General features: G+C 33.7%; 1 protein-coding gene across 1 annotated transcript; it reads left to right on the top strand.

Annotated features, from left to right (window-relative positions):
- Positions 1-1990: 1990 nt before the first annotated feature.
- Positions 1991-17750, top strand: LOC139691794 (long-chain fatty acid transport protein 4-like). The gene is made up of 12 exons (XM_071589667.1): positions 1991-2295; positions 2623-2767; positions 3290-3530; positions 3858-4119; positions 4796-4997; positions 7131-7323; positions 7475-7621; positions 8285-8422; positions 12749-12815; positions 14700-14790; positions 15542-15695; positions 15832-17750. Exons 1-12 carry the CDS (start codon positions 2123-2125, stop codon positions 15987-15989), a joined length of 1971 nt encoding a protein of 656 aa, XP_071445768.1. The 5' UTR covers positions 1991-2122; the 3' UTR covers positions 15990-17750.
- The last annotated feature ends 778 nt before the right edge of the window (positions 17751-18528 follow it).

An 18528-nucleotide genomic window follows, 5' to 3' on the forward strand; every position in this document is an offset into this window, starting at 1 on the left:
GGTTGATAAATCACAGAAATCCTTGTCATAGAAAATGTTATATTTTCAAATTATGATATAGTTTTAAATATATTAAGTCATTTATGATCAGCAACAAACCATATTTTTTATTCACCTATACCCAAACCTAATTATTTTTTAATGGAGGAATTTCATTTTTTTTAATCATCGAATAGGTAGACGTAATGAAAACATATTTTTTGAAGGATTATGATACCTATTGACTTTGGTAGATGGATATTTAAAAAAATGTTTTAATTTACATTAAAATCTTTTTAATCAAAACTTTCTACAGCAACTATCACCCTCCCATAACCTATTTTCATTTCATCCAAAGCTTCATTAAAGTCTTCTGTAGGAAGGATTGGAGACTATTGTTTAGGGAATTTTAAAATAAATCAATTATAAAGATAGGCGACAGGCATTTGATTAATGTTTTTTAATCAACATCTAACTCCACGAAACAAGTAAGGTGATAAAACATATTAATAACCTTTATACTAAATGCTTCCTTATTTATGTAAATGCTGTCTACCTAATCATTCATTGAATTACTGACTTATACTTTTAATCACAAGGAAATTATTAATATGAACTTAATCCTGTAAATAGCACCAAGAACTACATTTTTTACATAGTGTAGTTAGTAAATCTTCAGACATGACCCAAATGGTCTGATGAAAATTGTGGCTTTACAGTAACAGTTATACTATATATTAATGATTTTTGTCTGCGTACTACCTAAAGACGTATTTACGAGTATAAACTACAGACATAGTCCAAGAAAGTCTCTTAGACTATGACATAGATATTAATATTTCCAAAAAATAAAACCAAAATTATGTTCAGGTGACACCCAAAGAGTTATCCTTATTTGCACATTCCCACCTATGTAACTGCCTTATAGTTTTATCTTTGTATGCACATATTATGTAGTTATACAACATGTTTTTCCTCGCAATAAATTGTTCCCCAAAGGTCTCATTAAACAAGTTCGCCCAGACCAATAGGTAATATTAATGTTATAGATTTTATCTTCAATTTTTTTTGTAAAGCAGTATGAAGAATTTAAATATCCTTTAAAGTGAATAAAATTGATAAAGCTTCATTCATTAATTTTTACTAGGTTATTTTTGATAGATAACAACTCTGTAGCGTCAAAATATCATTTATGCACAGGGGGATAAGTATATAGGTACTGTGTACTCAGGACCTGCTTTTAATCACTATTAAAACTGCATAAATTAAGGCACTTATTTTTTAGGGAAATTCGTTTGATCAAGTATTATCATAGATTTCCACACAGGAGGAAAAATTATTGAATAGTATTTACTGAGATTCACTCACCAAAAGTATGAAGGCATCTTCCGGGAATGATGAAACACTGGTGAAATTTCAATTATAATAAAGATTACATGCTTAATATAGATTACAAGGGATATTATTTGATCAATAAGTTCAAAGAAGTCTTCTGGACCCTGCCGATAAATAAAGCAACACACAGTACATTAAGTTACATCACAGAAAACAATATTTACAAAATTGTAGTAAACATTGCAATAATTACTTTTATTATCGAGGTGTATAAATGACAAATCATCGGATAATACACTTTATAAGGCCATTCTCGATGAACTTGGTAGATTAAATACATAAATAAAAGGTAAATCAGTTGAATACCATTAAAGTAATTTACGTCCTTCAGTATGGAAATTATTTCATAAAATGTTCCAAGAAATTTCAAAACGAGTTGGAATATTTTCTATCGTGAATATGAAACACAGTTTTGTTAACAAATATGTATTTGAATGATTAGCAACGTATGTTAACACAGTACAAGTATTAATAAATTATATTTTGAAGATTCACAACTTTGATTATGGCGGTTGTGTAAGTTCGCGCAATTTCTCGGAAGGAGGGAAGGTTCGCGACGCGTGCGCCATGTGGAAGTCAGTTTAAGTTTTCCTGATGCGCATTCGCTTTTTCGACTCCTACCGGTCATCACCGGTTTGTCTCACAACTAATAGCGCATTTCAAAAGGAGTAGTGTTTAGGTTCTCACGTCATAAAATTAGGAGCTTTCAAAGTTTTAACTTCGGTAGTTGATTGGAATATTATTTCTAATGGGTGGGCGACTTTTTACCATCAGTTTTTTCGTATTAACGTTGGCCCTAATTTATTCGGTAGGGTTCTTCAAATTCCCTCGTGCATTTACGTTGTTATTAACGCTACCACTTGTTGTAGGTTTTAGGGATACAATTTATTTGGCTTACAGAACAATTCCTCGAGATTCTAGGTGAGTTTTATTGATATTTATGTCAATTAAGAAATACAGGTATGGTGAGTTATTTCATTATTTAGATATGTTTGTGTCGTAGTTGTGTGATTGCGACGTACCACTGAATAAAGGCTGTTATTCATGCTAGGGTTTTCGTGCGACAGTGCGGTGGAATTTAGTTTTAGAATTTTGCGTGTCTCATTTTCAATATTTGTTCCGAAATGGTTTTGGCATGCGTCTAATGTTTAATTGTTATGGCGTTAAAATAGTGTAATTTTATTATTACATAACGACAATTGCTCAACTATTTTATTAATCTATTATTTTTGTTTTCATAACCTTAAGGTTTGTGTACCGTTACATACAAGTGTTGGTACATGGCCATATGTGGAAAGATTCCTCAGTCTTGTCGATTTTTGAAGAAAATGCCAGGAAGCATCCATTAGACCCTTGCTTCTACTTCGAGGGGAAAAAATGGACTTATCGAGAGGTATGATCGTATTGTTATTGAATTTCATCCGTTTCTCCGATGTAGAATTGAATTTATCGGACGTTGAAAAACAGTAATTTCTCTGGCTACCATAATGCAATAACTGGTCGACATGCATAATTCATTGTTAGTGGAATTTAAGGTATTTTCATCATCATTTGTTGTGTTACCTCTGGGGAGATTATGCCTGTTAACTTATTGATCCTATATTAGTTTTCATATTTTTATTTTGAATATTTATTTTTTAAACACTGCCATAGCATTTATTTAAATGCTAATTTCTACGAAAGTATCCTTGAAATATCTATGGAATTCAGGTCAAGGACGAGGAATAGGATTTTTCTAATTTTACAAATATAATACAGGGTGCATATGTTTAGCTTTGAATTTGCACACTCGTATCCGAGGCCGGAATTTTCTTCCATGGGAGCGTTTATTTTCATGCTTTCGAAGAAAAACAAATGTGGTGTGTTCTTTTATTTTACTGTACCACTAATTTAATATTTCAATAAATTCTTCCAGGTCGAGCAACTTAGCAAACAGGTTACCAGTGTGTTTTTGGCGCGTGGCTTTCAAAAAGGAGATGTTGTCGCTTTGATGATTGGAAATTGCCCCCAGCTCATCTGCTTGTGGCTTGGCTTGGCACGGCTGGGAGTTGTTTCAGCTCTTGTTAATCCCAATCTTAGACGTCATCCCTTAGCACATTCCTTGAAAGCCACATGCGGTGCACGAGCATTTATATTTCATTCTTCCCTTGCCAAAGGTTGGTATTTTTCCTCATTCCATTAGTTTTTTAAAAAAATATATCAGATTATAGATGTGATGGAATGCATATGAGATAATTATGATCCCATTGATGGAAGTAGAATCCTTTTTTTCTGTTTTTGACCCCATCTTTCTCGTATGATTATCATTTGTTTTGAACCAAATTTGAGTTTGTTTACATATTTCCATGAATCTATGTTGTACACTCCTTGCTAGTTATTCTTGACTCTTTGTAAGCATACCTTGATTGGTGATATTATAATGCTTGATTATCTTCTCCTGTATACTAATGATGCTAATTTTCTTTCTGTGGTACCATTTGTAGCTGCTGCACGGATACCCGAAGCTGTTGCCAATTTAGAGCTGTTCTCATATAGTCCCGGTGATTTACAAAAACCAGATACTGATTCGAGTGATGATGTTGATGCTAGTGTTTTGTCTCGCATTTCTTCACTCGATGAACTTATTAAAAATGCTTCCTCAGATCCACAAGTCGAGCATAAACCATCTTACTCTGACCCTCTACTCTACATTTACACATCTGGCACAACAGGTCTTCCTAAAGCTGCTGTGGTTCCAAATTCCAGGTATGTTATTCAGTTATTGTAATGCCTTTAATTCCATCAATAAACATTTCTGCTTTAATTTTTCCAATTATTAATGCATTCTGCTCTTGCAGTTTATGTAATCTTCCTTGCTGATCAAAATTTTGTCAGTCTTTTTGCGACTTTCTGTGATGTGTTGTGTGGATATTTCTGCGACTGGAAAGTGAGAACAACAGAGAAATGAGAAATTTCATGTGTGTGGGCACCTGTTGAATTCTCATCTTCATTCACGGAATCCCTAAATACTTGCTGTATTACATGCAAATATTCCTTTGATGGAAATTATTAAAATCATTGGTAGTAGAGGCTTCAAGTTTAACTCGAAACTGTTAACAGAGATATTATTTGATCTGTGAATTAGATTGAAAATTGACCTTGGTTTATAAAAATGTTAAGAAAGAAAGCCTATATATTTGGTATTTCTCTGTGATAAACAAATAATGAATCATGGTTTGTGAGAGTTATATATTTTAACACCTATTTTTCTTCCCCAATCTTTACTGCCCCCTGCCAAATCTACCGGTGTAACTGAATCTGTTTAGGCTTTTCTCACAGCAAACTCACATCGATGTAAAATTGAGCAATGGGTGATTATTTTATCCATAGGTTATGTTGTGGTTATCAACCTTTAATTTATTTCATGATTTTCTTATCAAAGGTACCTGTTCGTGACAATAGCATCTGTGTACATGTTCCCCATCAAGAAGAATGATGTCCTCTATAATCCTCTGCCCCTGTTCCACTCAGCTGGTGGTGTAATTGGAATAGGTCCTGCCCTGCTCTTTGGCATCCCTACTGTACTGAGACGTAATTTTTCTGCCTCATCATACTGGGATGATTGTGCAAAACACAAATGCACGGTAAGTTTGCTATCTGCATGTTTATGGGTAGAACCTTCTTATGAAGAGAGATATGTTCCAAAATATTGGAATGGGCATTAGAAGTTGATTTTTCTGGTAAAATGTTGTGTAAGGCATAATGTGAAAATGGTTAAACAGAATAATATATTGCATAGATGTATTTTAATAACTCTCGCACGTGAGCTAAAGTGAATTCTTCATAAAAATAGCTAGATCCTTTGATTTTGATAAGCCGAAGAAGTGTTCCTCGGTATTAGGAAGGAAAGGATTTGTGCCTCTGAATTTGGAGTGAACAATAGTTGTATGTGAATGTGTTGAGTGAAAGCATTTTGTAAGACGTGACATGAAGGAATGAGTTGTGAGTCCAGTCTGAGGAAGGAGAATAAAGTACTGATGCTTCAGTCAGTTTTCTTAGGTGCTTTGACGACTGGTGTAATGTGCACTGATGCTTCAATGTATATATAGATAAAGAATATAAACTGATAATAGATACCAGAACTATCCAGAGGTAGTTGTGTTACTAAGAACATCAAATCGCTTGGGATTGGTTGTGACTGTTCAGTCCAATGCCCATTTCATGTGGATTTGAATGTGGGATCCTTTTTTCATTAGCTAAATTCATTGCCCACTACTTTTCGGTGACTTTTGAGTTAATCTTCAATTAGAGTATTTGATGTGTCTATGTTTAAGTTTTGGTGAATAGTTTATGAAGTGTGTCGAATTTGGGAGCACAGGACTTAGGTCTCTTAAGCCCTTAGCATCACATATTATTGCAAAAGTGTATAATCAAGAAAAGTTCTACCAAATAGACTAATGGTATGAGATAGGGAAGACTGTGCTGCAGTTAGCTGCAGAAGTTTCAAAACACAGTACTCAACCCAGTAAGGTTGGTGTGGTGGTAGAGTTCACCCAATGCTAAGCCTGATGGTGTGTGACATTCAGACATCAGGTTGGGGGGGGGGGCAGATAATTTCTCTGTGGTTTTGCATGAAGATCTGGTTCCTGGAAAATCACGTAACTCGTGCAAAGCTGAGGGTGCCCCGAGAGACTTGCCAGGGAATCGAACCAGGACCCTCCAGTCAGTAGTTCCCACTCTACCCCAGGCACAGTATCCCCAGGTGTTATAATGCTAAGTCTCGTATCTTTTCCCTTAGACTTGGGTGTGTAGCAATGTGAACATGGTTTATGCTTAGCAGTGTTGTCAAACAATATATACTCTGGCCCTTGTCTCATGGTTATAATCTTTATGAATGCCTGCTAATCTTAATTTCATTAGATTGTGGCTTCTTGACAGAAAAGCTTTGACTTGACTTGGGCAGTATTGATTGTACTCCATATCAGGATTTGTATTAATAGTTGTTGACATCAAAGAAATGGGCATATTATTAAATAAACCTTTATAAAACATGGCATTTGATATGAAGACTATATAGTGATAGGGGTAAATATTTTTGTATGAAGGAAAATTGACTTATGAGGTTTATACATCAGGAATAACTTGTTCACAAGGGTTAAGATTGGAAAAAGATGCATGATAATAGAAAAGATGTGAAAGCATCTGGACAGAAATATCCAGTAAGCTTTCTAAAGCCTGTGGTCAGTGTATTAGTCAGCATTCCTTTTTAGGGTTTGCTTATTGGTCATGGAAGGTTTATAGCTAGTCACCCGTTCCTACATTTGGAACTACTGGTGTATTCAATTCAAGTGTCTTGTACTATACACCTTAATTTTAATATGGAGCATAGTTTTTGCGACCTTGAAATTCTTGTCATTGAGGCAAAAGGAGAAGCATGGTTTGAATTTTTTTGAGTTATGGACTTGGAGAAGAATGAGAAAATACAATGGACTGATGGGGAAACGTTCGAAAAAGTGCTATGCACTAGGAGGAAGAGATATTTGTATAAATTCAAATAAGGCCGGAAGGTTGTCGATGCAAAATATTTTGAGTTGCAATGCAATAATAAATACTGTGTATGTTAGTTGAGGCTTACAAGTGTATCTGTGGTTAGTCTCCGTCCATCAAAGGGCTTCCTTAACAATATACTATTGGTATTAGTATGTCCTTTAATTCTTGTATGTGATTCAATTGTTCTGGGTTAATTTTTATTCCTTATTTCTTGTGTACATTTATAGATTGCTCAGTATATTGGTGAAATGTGTCGGTATTTACTATCTACACCACCTGGACCTAATGATAAAACACATGGTGTCCATACAATGGTTGGGAATGGACTTCGTCCTGCCATTTGGACTCGCTTTGTTGAGAGATTTAATATTCCCAACATGAGAGAGATATATGCATCCACAGAAGGAAATGCTAATATAAGTAAGTCAAGGTTTATAATGATGTAGTGCAAAAATGTTTTCCCTCATGTATATGGCATGGGTTTAAATTGATCATCTCATTTGTAGTTTAATTGTTAGTTCACATGATTGTGTGTTGTCAAAAGCAGTATCTAATTTTTTGTAACTTTCAGTAAACATCGATAACACAGTGGGTGCTGTAGGATTTTTGCCCCGCTTTTTTCCATCATCTATTTATCCTGTGGATTTGGTTAGAGTCGATCCAGATACTATGGAACCAATCAGAAATGAAAAAGGATTTTGCATTCGTTGTGGAGCAGGTGAGTGCATTCCATTTAAAATGGAAATTTTATGAATTGTAAATACCCAGTTGAAAAATATTCCAAAAATGCGTTTCAAAATGGATTTCAAGTGCCATCTCTCATTATGGCTTTGGCTTATTATATTCTGGGTATTACATGCATAATGTAATGACTTTCATGAAGTCACGGTTAAGTTATTTTTTTGTGGGCTTTCATCTTAAAGATTAGCTATCATAGTTGACAATAATTTTCTGTGATTGCCAACTTAGGTAGGATAACAGAAAAATCAAACATTTTTGGAATGGCATCCCCTGCTTATTTTGTGTTATTTATAAATGCATTTTGCTATTTACTGTAAAATGTTAAATTGTTTTCATATCCCTAGTATTGCTTAGTATGTAGGATGTCAAACAGTGAAAGTGGAAAAGAGGTGTATTTATGCAAGAAAGAATCACTCAGAGGTGAAATACTTAATTATCTGGAAAACTAATTTGGAAATCCATATAACTTTGCCTCCGGAAAATTTGGTTTTGGGGTCAAAAGAAATCTTTTGTGAAGTCAAGTTTAAATAAAACCTTGTAGTACAAGATGGCAAATACTCCATAAGGGATTGGAACATCTCTGTCCCAGCAATAAATTGTATACCATGTTTTTAAGACTTTTTCGATCTATTCTTTTCAGGTGAACCAGGTTTATTTATTGGAAAAATTCACAAAGGTCTGTCAACCAGGGAATTCCATGGCTATGTTGACAAGGAAGCATCTAAGAAGAAGGTCATTTTTGATGTATTTTCTAAAGGAGATTCAGCATTTCATACAGGTAAAATAACTACATCAATAACAGTTCAAAGAAGTCATATAACTCAGCAGCATTTTTCGTCGTAGTTTTCCATTTCTTGAGATTGCGTGTGACTGTCTTTCATGTTTGTAATATTTGTTTCAAATTTGCATTGATGGTCATATTATTATGCGCCAGTTAGATTTTAATTTTACTGGACACTAAGACCAGGCAAGAAGTGGGAAGTATGATTAACAATGTACACAGTTCATGAGAAATCAAGAGATGGTCTAAAAATTTTAAATCTATATTACATTTGAGGAACCAAATAGATGCAAAATTTTAGCATATATAAAGTTTCATTTTGGTAGGAGGGCAGCACAGATGGTTTTGAATGATAAACATGACAAAGGGAAATGACAAATTTAAGATATAACTTAGAGCAGGATACTGTCTGAAATAATGCAACATTATTGCATATCAACCATTTCACATTAATTCATGTGTTTTGTACAGTTTTAATTGTTTTGTTTCAAGTGTTTTTAGTTTAATATTAGGGTCACTTAAGTATTTCACTAAGCAGTTTATTTACATCAAACTTGGAATCCAACATAGAAAACCAAAAGATATATCCTTGGCTCATGTAATCCAGGAAATTTTTAAGTTGAAAGAAAATTATGTGAAAAATTGTGTAATTATATGCCATGTAGTAATTGTAACCAAGTCAAATATTTTAATGAATATTCCTTTGTTCATGATTTTGTTGGTGAAACTAGAAGCTGTGTGGTTAATTGGGGCATTGTTTTCCTGTAATTTTAGAAAGCATTAACATTGGCTTTAAATTTCAGTTATTAAGAAAGGGATTTACACAGTTTGACTCAGAATTTCTCTGTGAGTTGGTGAATGTTGGTGAAAGGATGCATAGATGGTGATTGTCTTACTCATTTTTCCAATATTCTATAGTTTTTAGAGATATCAGACTTCTTCAGTACCTTTTTATGATTTTTCAATTATTGCATTTTTGGCACTCCACGGGGTGAATCAGCTCATGTAAGAGTATGTGGCACCAAGCGTTAGGGCTGGGATGCAATCATTTATTTGATGATAACTAGTAGAATTAATACTAAATCATTTCAGGAATTTTTGGTCTGCTAATCAAGAAATTCATTTGTTTCAAGTTTTAACAATGTGGTATGACAACCCTTTATGGAGGTTTTTCAAATGTTTTTCCTAGGTATTCATGACTCATAGGCTATGTATGTTATGTTGTAGTTCTAGCTCTTTCACTGACATTTAAAGCAATAAAGGGGCAGATGAAAATGCAGGCAAATATTTGACATATCCTTCTTCTTTTCATCTTGCCCTGGTGAGCTGTTTTTTATACTTTTCACATTATCTCCCATTTCTGTTTCTTTACATTCTGTTGCTTTCTCTAAGCTTTAAAATAGATACCTCATCATACACGGAATTAAATACCATCATTCTGCTGTAATGTAAATGGTGAGGGATTCAATTCCCAGGTCTGAATTGCTTGGGACTACCAAACTGGCAAATAGAGCAAGTTCACTGTAGAGCAAAGTGCATATACCTGTGCTCTAGTTTCTCTTTTTCTCTTAAGAGTACTCCCCTAGTGAAGCTACGCACTTCATGAAACATTGGTTTCCTTACCAGAAATGCTTAGAATTACTCTTCTCTACGGAAATGCTCATGCCAGAAAAACTATGGAATGCTCCCTTTAAAACTGTCATGTGCTAAATGCAAGGAATCTCGGCAACCCTGTCATTTAAGTACCTTTTTTCTTTTGGAAAAGGCCAAAAATTATAGGCTGCAGAGTCAGGTAAACAGGATGGTTCACTATCGCAGTGAATTTTTTAGCTAGTGCTTGGAATTCATCATGTGCTGGGGAATATTTGGGTGGAGAATCCACTTCTCAGGGCTGAGTTTATTCAACAGAATATACTCGTAGTAACCTTTTCAGTTTTCTTAAAGAAAAGTATATTTCTCCTTGTGCAGTGAATTCTCTCTTAGTTCAATATCCCCCTTGCATCAAACATGTTTGCATTTTTCAAAAGATAAGATGAAGTATGAAGCCAGAATTTATATCGATCTTCTTTGAAGATTCAAGAACCCTCTTTACAGAAAGTCCTCCATTGGAATCCTCTCACATTATCACTACTCATAGTCAATGCTTTTGTTATCAGTCACATACTTATTTTTGAGCTGAGTGCACCAAGGTTTACACTCAATACAAATTTGCATGCGTTTTATTTTTTTGCGTGCTCACTTCTTGCATCATCATGCACAACTTCCTGCCATTCCCCTGAACCTCCCGCTCCTTTGAAGAACTCTTACTATTTCTACAGCATGCTCACCCCAAGTCATTTGGTAGGTTAATACTTATGCACTTTTAACCAACTTCACACAAAGCTTATTGTTAATCTACTGCTTCCAAATCCTGTCACTCACTGTCCACGAATAATAACACAAACCATATGATTTTCCAAGTTCCCTTGCAATGCTTATTTTGAATGGAAGAATATATTTATGTATCTAGTATCCGCAAATATAATAAAAATAGCAGTACTTCTTCCATGTTCTATTTTATGATTTATTATTTACTTGGAAAGTAATATGGTAATATTCATAAGATCTTATAATTGAAAATTTATAATTGCTTCTTAAATGTAATCAAAAAGCCTGAGCTGACTTTTATTTTGGGAAATAGAATGGTGCTATAAGATGGAGTTATTTAGCCAATGATTTTAAAGTGATGAATTGACTCAAATCTATCATATCTGAAGTTAAAGTTTCTAAGGTGTTAAACTCCTCAATCCTGGAGCAAGTGCCCCTCGATTATCTCATGTGTCTGCGTTCTGCATTTTTGATAGTGGAGATTATTGAATGATAGTTTTTGACTTGTCAACTTAAATAATTGCTGTTTTGCTATCAGTAATAAGTATATGATGTGCATTGTTTTTTAAGGCTAAACTGCTGAGAATATTTTTACATTTTTTACTAGAGCATTAAGAAAACCATCTTCCAGGAATTGAATATTAAGTTTCTCTTGCCATTCTGGGTAGGAATGCACAAATGCCTGTTTGTGTAAGTTCATGGAGTGATGAAGGTTGTACCTTAATTCTTTTTGTGTTCATTTTTTCACAAATGTTCTGAATGAGGTGACTTTTAGATGTGAACCACTTCCGTATGCCTCCCTAAGATACCTTTTAGAAACAAAAGTAGGAAACGGCTATTGTTTTTAAATATTGTATATTTTTTATGAATGGGTATGCTAGATTTTTGTAGGCATGCCTACAAATATGTAGAGTACCCCATTCTGTTTTCTGCCTCTCATAGATTCCCCTTCCTGTTATGCTGACTTGTCATTGAAAATATTTCACAAGATTGCACTTGAGTTACCACCTAGTTTATATTTAGTATTTTTGATAGTTATTTTGTTCAAATTTAAGGAGTTAACGAGTTTTCTCCATTAATGATGGATCAAGCACTGGAATAAGTAATTTTTTTCTCCCTCCCTATCATTCCAAGCCGAAGCAACCATTCATTTGTCCTGGAATTGTTATTTTTGTGCATTCTGTAGAAATGCCTGAAAGGTTGAATATTTTCATCTCTCTTATGCAGTTTCCAAAAATAAAATCTCAAGAGGACTTTAACAACAATGTCCAATTGACTTTTTCCATTCTTTAGTCTGAAGTTGCATTAGCTCTTGCAATCTAACAGTCTGTTTGTTCCTACTATGGTGCAACATTTTTTACATATTTAAATGTTTAACTTCCTTTTGCATTAGATTTATTATAGAGTTTTCTGATGTAATTTATTTATGGAATATTTAGTGGTGAGTGGTTAATTGAATATCTACTTAAGTTATATGAAATGTCTCCTTTCATTTCCTATTCTGTGTGTTCTTTAATCACTTGCTGAATACATTGGTTGAGATGACTACATTTGATAATCTTTAGGAAGAATTCATTGATAAATGTTTTTCTTTGCAATTCTGCATACTTGGAATATGTTTTCGAGAAAATATTTTGTAATGGATGGAAGGTTTAAGCTGCTAAAAAGGGTTATATCTATAAGAAATATTAATTATTATAAAGCACATTCGTGTTTTGTTTAATTTTCGTATCCTTCCTTTTTACAAACTTGAACTTTCCATATCTTTTTACTAAAATTGGGTCACTTCATGAACTTTGTTGTTTCTGATCGATGATATTCATTGGGAGCAATTACCTTTTGTGTTTGTTATTTTTTCGATTCATTTTTATTGTATTTGGATATATGTAATTGCATGTGTTTACATAAATGCATTGTGAAGGATATAAGTATTTCTTCTTTTATAATTAACTGCAGGTGATATCTTGGTGATGGATGAGTTAGGGTACTTGTATTTTAAAGACAGGAAAGGTGACACTTTCAGGTGAGTAAATTAAATCTGCTATTGTCTTGGTAATGTATTTTGCTATTTTCAGTAGTGCATATAGAATTTTAGCTGATCTAACCAATTTGCTTCTTATTCTTAGCTTTTGGGTGGCATTTCATGCTGGAATTAGAATTTGTGGCAGGTTTGCTTGCCGTTTAGTTCTTTGTCCATAACAGATGAGGGTCATTTATTTGGACTGTGGTAGTCAATAGCATACCCTCCCCTAGTATCTCGATGCATCTGGAGATGAAAAAAAGGGCTCTTTCATAAAGAGTGATCATACATTTTTACATACGTCAATGTATATGTGGTGCAAGCTTCATTTAGTTGACTTAAGTATTCACCCAAAGCATCTAGCTAGATAATTAGTTTTACTCAAATGCATGCTTAATCACTAACCTCTTGTGTTTTATTGTTTTAAACCCTTCCCACATGACTGCATGGGACTGCCATTTAAGTGCATAGTGCTTGTTACGGTATTGCTTGTCCTGCTTTGTTTGCTTTCAAGCTTCTCCTTCCATCCCTCATTTCTCTCTTTGTGGCGGGCACCTCCGCTCCCTGCCAGCTGCAGTGTGTCACATTCCCTACCTATGTCTTTGGGGGCGGAGAACATGAGTTGCATGTCCATGTGATAGTAGAATTTCCCCGTCATACTTTTCAATTTAATTTGTACGTCATTGGATTGATTTTTACTATTTACAACACCTGCTACTGACACAATACTGGAACTAAATCAATGAAACGTGTACCACCTGTATGACTCTGCATTATTCCTGCCTCCCATAATTCCATCCAAAATGCCTGTTATTTTCTTCCACCTCACTTTCCCAACATTTTACTGTCAAAACCATCTTCATCGCCTCATTGCCTATCACTATCTTCTGCATTAGTTTGTGCTGCCTTCAAATTATTCTCAATAGCATTCTCTCTTCCCCTACCATGTCTAGAACTCTCTTTGGTTTTCCTTGCTCTCCATTTAATTTAATCCATTCTTCCCCACACACACACATCTCAAAGCCTTCCAATCTGCACTTATCCTCCTTCCTCAATGACAAAGTTTTCTGAATCATATGTAAGACTCTGCTCTATATAAAAGTTTTCACAAGTCTTTAATTATGATGCTTGTCATGAACTCCCACCTCTTTGTACATACTTCTCTACTGAATGCAGTTCTTCTTTCTTTGTCCCTACTACTGTGCCTACCCTCAATCAAGACAATTCGTAAATAGCTGAACTGTTCCAGTTTATATCCTTCCAATTTGTTTATCGTGGCCATCCTACTTCTTGGGAATTTCAATGTGGGCAGAGTAGTAAACTACCTGGAACGATGAGTAATTTTCTAAATGAAAAGAATGTCATACATAAAACAATTGGAATTTCTTTTGTGTAGTTGTCACTGCAAAAAGTTTCAAATTGAATATGTATATTCATGTGTATAGTTCCACTGCATGATCCACTTGAGGTATAATTTTACTTATTAAGTCTTCTGTGTTTCTGGCATTTAGCAAAATTTTCTACTCATTATGCATAGCATTCTGCAGTCAGTGGTGCTTCAGCAACTTTTCCAGGCACTTTCAGCTTTCCCTGTGTAAAATAATAATAAAATATTTAAAAACTCCAAAAGTTGTATGGCTAGAGCAAGAATTGCATACTTTAGGCATTGCTTAATAAAAGAGGTGGTAGAAACTTAATGTTTATGTATTTATCCTTTACGCAATTTATTCCTTATTAGAACATTTATTTTCTTAGTTCCATTTTGAACAAGTAAGGTGTAACTGATTTGATTATTGTTGGTTCTGGTGTAGCTTGTGCATTTAATTAATTAGCATTGTAAGATATTGCATTCAAAAATTAATGTTGTATATACCTACAACTTTTCAGGTGGAAAGGTGAGAATGTTTCTACCACTGAAGTTGAGTCTGTCATCAGTAAAATTGCAGGCTTAGTTGATGTCATCGTTTATGGTGTTGAGGTATGCATATTAATTTTTATACATTACCAATCCTCTTGCGTTACTTTAGCTTGTAGATTTATGCAGCTAATTTCTGAGAAATACACGGTAGGCATATTTGCGTGATCAATTATTTTTTTTAATTTTTAATCTCTGCAGATGTTATTTTACCCTCGGTTTGCTTTATAAAAATTTTTACTGAAAATGTATTCATCTCCCTGAAAAATATTAAACCTTCCCCAAGCTAATAATGGTGGCTCCCAAATGTATGAAGTGTGTTCAATGGTGAACATAAAATTTAATTTTTATTTTTTTCCATCAATATTTTTAGTGTCTCCTTCAAAGTGTTCCCAGTTCAAATAATGCACTGATGGAATTGTACTTTTCAACACTCAAAAAATTTGTGATCCCCTTTTTGCTAAACCTTACTCTTGCAATTTTGTCTTGATTTCCTGTATTGTCAGGATATATTGGTGCTTCAATGTCTTCTTTGTGAACAAAATAAGTTTGCAGGATTTAGAATACATATAGTGTTTGCAGCATTAAGGCAGTGTTTGTTTTTGCTATAAATCCACGTATTAGAAATGCATAAGCCACTGTGTGTTATTGTACACATGAAGTATGCAAATTATTTTTGTTGGGATTATCGCGGGCCTAATTACGTTATTTGAAATTGAAGTTATTGATGTGGAACATTTTAGCTGAATTGGCACTGCACTGGTGTTTGTGTGCAAAAATAGATCATTGCCATTTTCCACTGTATTTTCCATAGGTACCTGGCACTGAGGGTCGTGCTGGCATGGCTGCTATTGTGAACCAACACAGTTCTCTTGATTTGGTTGGATTGGCTAGAAAACTGGTTGATCATCTACCTGCCTATGCTCGGCCATTGTTTTTACGGGTAGTTCCACAAATTGACCTAACTGGTTAGTACTATCCCACTCTCGCAAGCTTTAAAAGCATTATATTTTAAGTATTCATTCAGTTTTAATGCTGCATTATGATGAAGATTCTCTATGAATAATGGCTATGAATTGATACCAATCTAAATTTTTGTTTTAGGAACGTTCAAGCTGAAAAAGACAGACCTACAACAAGAAGGATTTGATCCAACCGTTGTCAAAGATCAATTATATTTCTGTAATAAAGCAGGTGAAGACTATAAACCATTAACTCCCCAGCTTTATCAGGAAATCATAACTGGAGCCATGAGATTATAAACCATTTTTGGTGATGGATCTAGGAACGTGAACATGTTTCAAGCCTTAAAATCAGTTTTATGTACACCAAAGAGCACAGGAATCATTGTACTACCAAACAAAATTTAGCAATAGAGGAGTAAATTGTAGTGTTAAAACTCTGAAATATTGCACATTGATCATTGTATGAAATAGCATGGGGTAAAACTTGAACCTGCATTATGCTATTGCTGACAGTGTGAAGTTTGTCTCAAGGAAAACAAAGACTGAGATATGTGAGTTGGTTTATTGCTGGGGTTTACTTCACATTGTCTGTAAAAAATTTATGATGCTTGCTCATTAGGTTCTGCACATTCTGCATTATCAAACAAATCCCCCTCATCAATTAAGTTTAATATTATGTACCTTTAGTGTATTATATGGAGGTTGTTTATTGATACCTGGCATGCCCAAAAGCAGTCATTAGAAAATTGTTTTTTGATTCAGTCATTTTGGCATAGATCTATTTACAAGGCTTTCTGGTTGAAAGGGTGGGAATGTAATAAAATTCCATTACATGATTTCTTTATTCTGAAAAACTAAAATGCACTATATTTTTACAGTAAGTGCCCTTTTTCCATTAATATTGGCATTCTAATTATGATCTCCTTATTTATTTGTTTTCATGGATTAAAATGCAGTTCTCAGAAAAACTGTATTCTTTGTAGATTGTATATGCCTGCCTTTTGAGCAGTGTTCTTAGGTTTTGAAAATTAATGGCATTTTTGTCAAGGCATTTTAAAATCATATTCAAAAGTCATTCCCTCGGAAAAAGCCTTTCATTTAGTGAATGTTTGTTCTAACTATGCTCAAAGTGGTTCTTTTCTCAGTGCTTATTACATTTTTTGCACATCTTTCAACAATTGAATGTGATTCACTCATTGGATAAATATTCCAGATATACTTTGTTTTGTGTGTGTGATTATTAAAACAATATTGAGCTAAGTTTTTTGTCAAGTTTGTACTCAATAGATCATTTTCCAAACCAAATAGGTAAAATTCCTGTACTTATTTCGTTATAGTGCAAAACTCTCTTTGTGTATGCTTCAATGTTGTTTTGATATGTAAATGTACATAATGTTTGTAAAAATAAGATTGTGAAATGTTTGCTCTTGTTAAACATTCAATCTTTTGCGGTAGAAAATATTCTTACCAGGTAATGAAAAAGTTGACCTGCTGAGCTCTTTCATTTAATAACTGCTCAAACGTACAAATGCTTGTCAATGGTTGAACGGATTTTGGGATGTTCTTTGCTTAGTTTGGTTTTTTAACTCACTTATGGTATTTATTGTCAATACATATCTTCCAAAAACATATTTTTATTGAAAGTGTACAATTTCCACCATTCTTATTTTATGAAATGGCTTGTACATAAGATTGAGATCTATCTTTTATAACTGATGGTATAATTTTTTATTTGCAGTCATTTTTTACAAATAGGAATATTTTCTGTCACAAAATTTTTCCAGTATTTACATTATTTTGTATGTTACAAATGAAAGGATAAGTATTTATTGCTTAGATGTTCGGAGTTGGAAGTCTTCAAAAATAGATCAGCAAATGATGTATTTTTGGCCATTGTTATTTTTAGAAATTCTAGAGGTGCGGCGAAGTTATTTCTCAAACAATGGTTAAATGTATTGTGCATGCATAGCATCTTTGTTAAAATTGTAAGCATGACATTAAGATACAGTACATCACAGAAAATAAATAAATGGAGATTTCCGTCGACAGCAAAATGTATCAACCTGTTTCATTTCATCATTTAGACTTGAATAAATTTTATTTTCCAGATTTTTGATAAAAACAGGAATTTTAAATTGATAATAAACAACATAATTAGGAAAAGAAAGCAATACATTTAAATAGGGTAATCATTGGAAATACATGATGTTTTTCCTTCCAAAACAACCAACAAAAAGATGACGGTACAATATACATTTTATGTATACTAATTGTGTCAGCTACAACCAGTATGACTTTGCTCATGGTAATTTAGTCGTGAAAAGGAAATGGTTTTCAGCCTGAAGAATTAAATCTTGGAGAGTAAAGTGAAATCTGCAAGTAATTTACTTAGACACAGGTGGAATAAGTACCATCTTAAAATGGGAGTTTAAATTATAACATGGAGATTAAATAGTGTACATTAACACTTTTTTAAAGTAAGTTCAATATTAAGGCTTTTACTTACATGATCCAATGAGATTAAATGTGCAGTGTGAATTTTGTTAAATAGCAGGGCGTTATCCTCTTATGGAGAAAAGTTATGATCCATTGTGAAGAAACTTGTTTTTTCAACAAGCATGTGGATTGTATCGATACCAACACAACACGTGTTGTGTTGGTATCGATATGTGGACGATGTGTTTTGTGTGTGGAGAGGCTCCAAAAGGCAAATTCAGCTATTTCTTACACATTTAAATTCTTTGAATGAAAACCTAAAATTCACCTGTGAAGTAGAAGAAAATAACACTAAATTTTCTTGATTTAAAAATTTCAAAATTAAACGACCGGCTTGATT

The sequence above is a fragment of the Hetaerina americana genome, unplaced genomic scaffold (genome assembly GCF_022747635.1).
Source record: "Hetaerina americana unplaced genomic scaffold, ioHetAmer1.1.p SCAF_1, whole genome shotgun sequence".
NCBI lineage: Eukaryota > Metazoa > Arthropoda > Insecta > Odonata > Calopterygidae > Hetaerina > Hetaerina americana.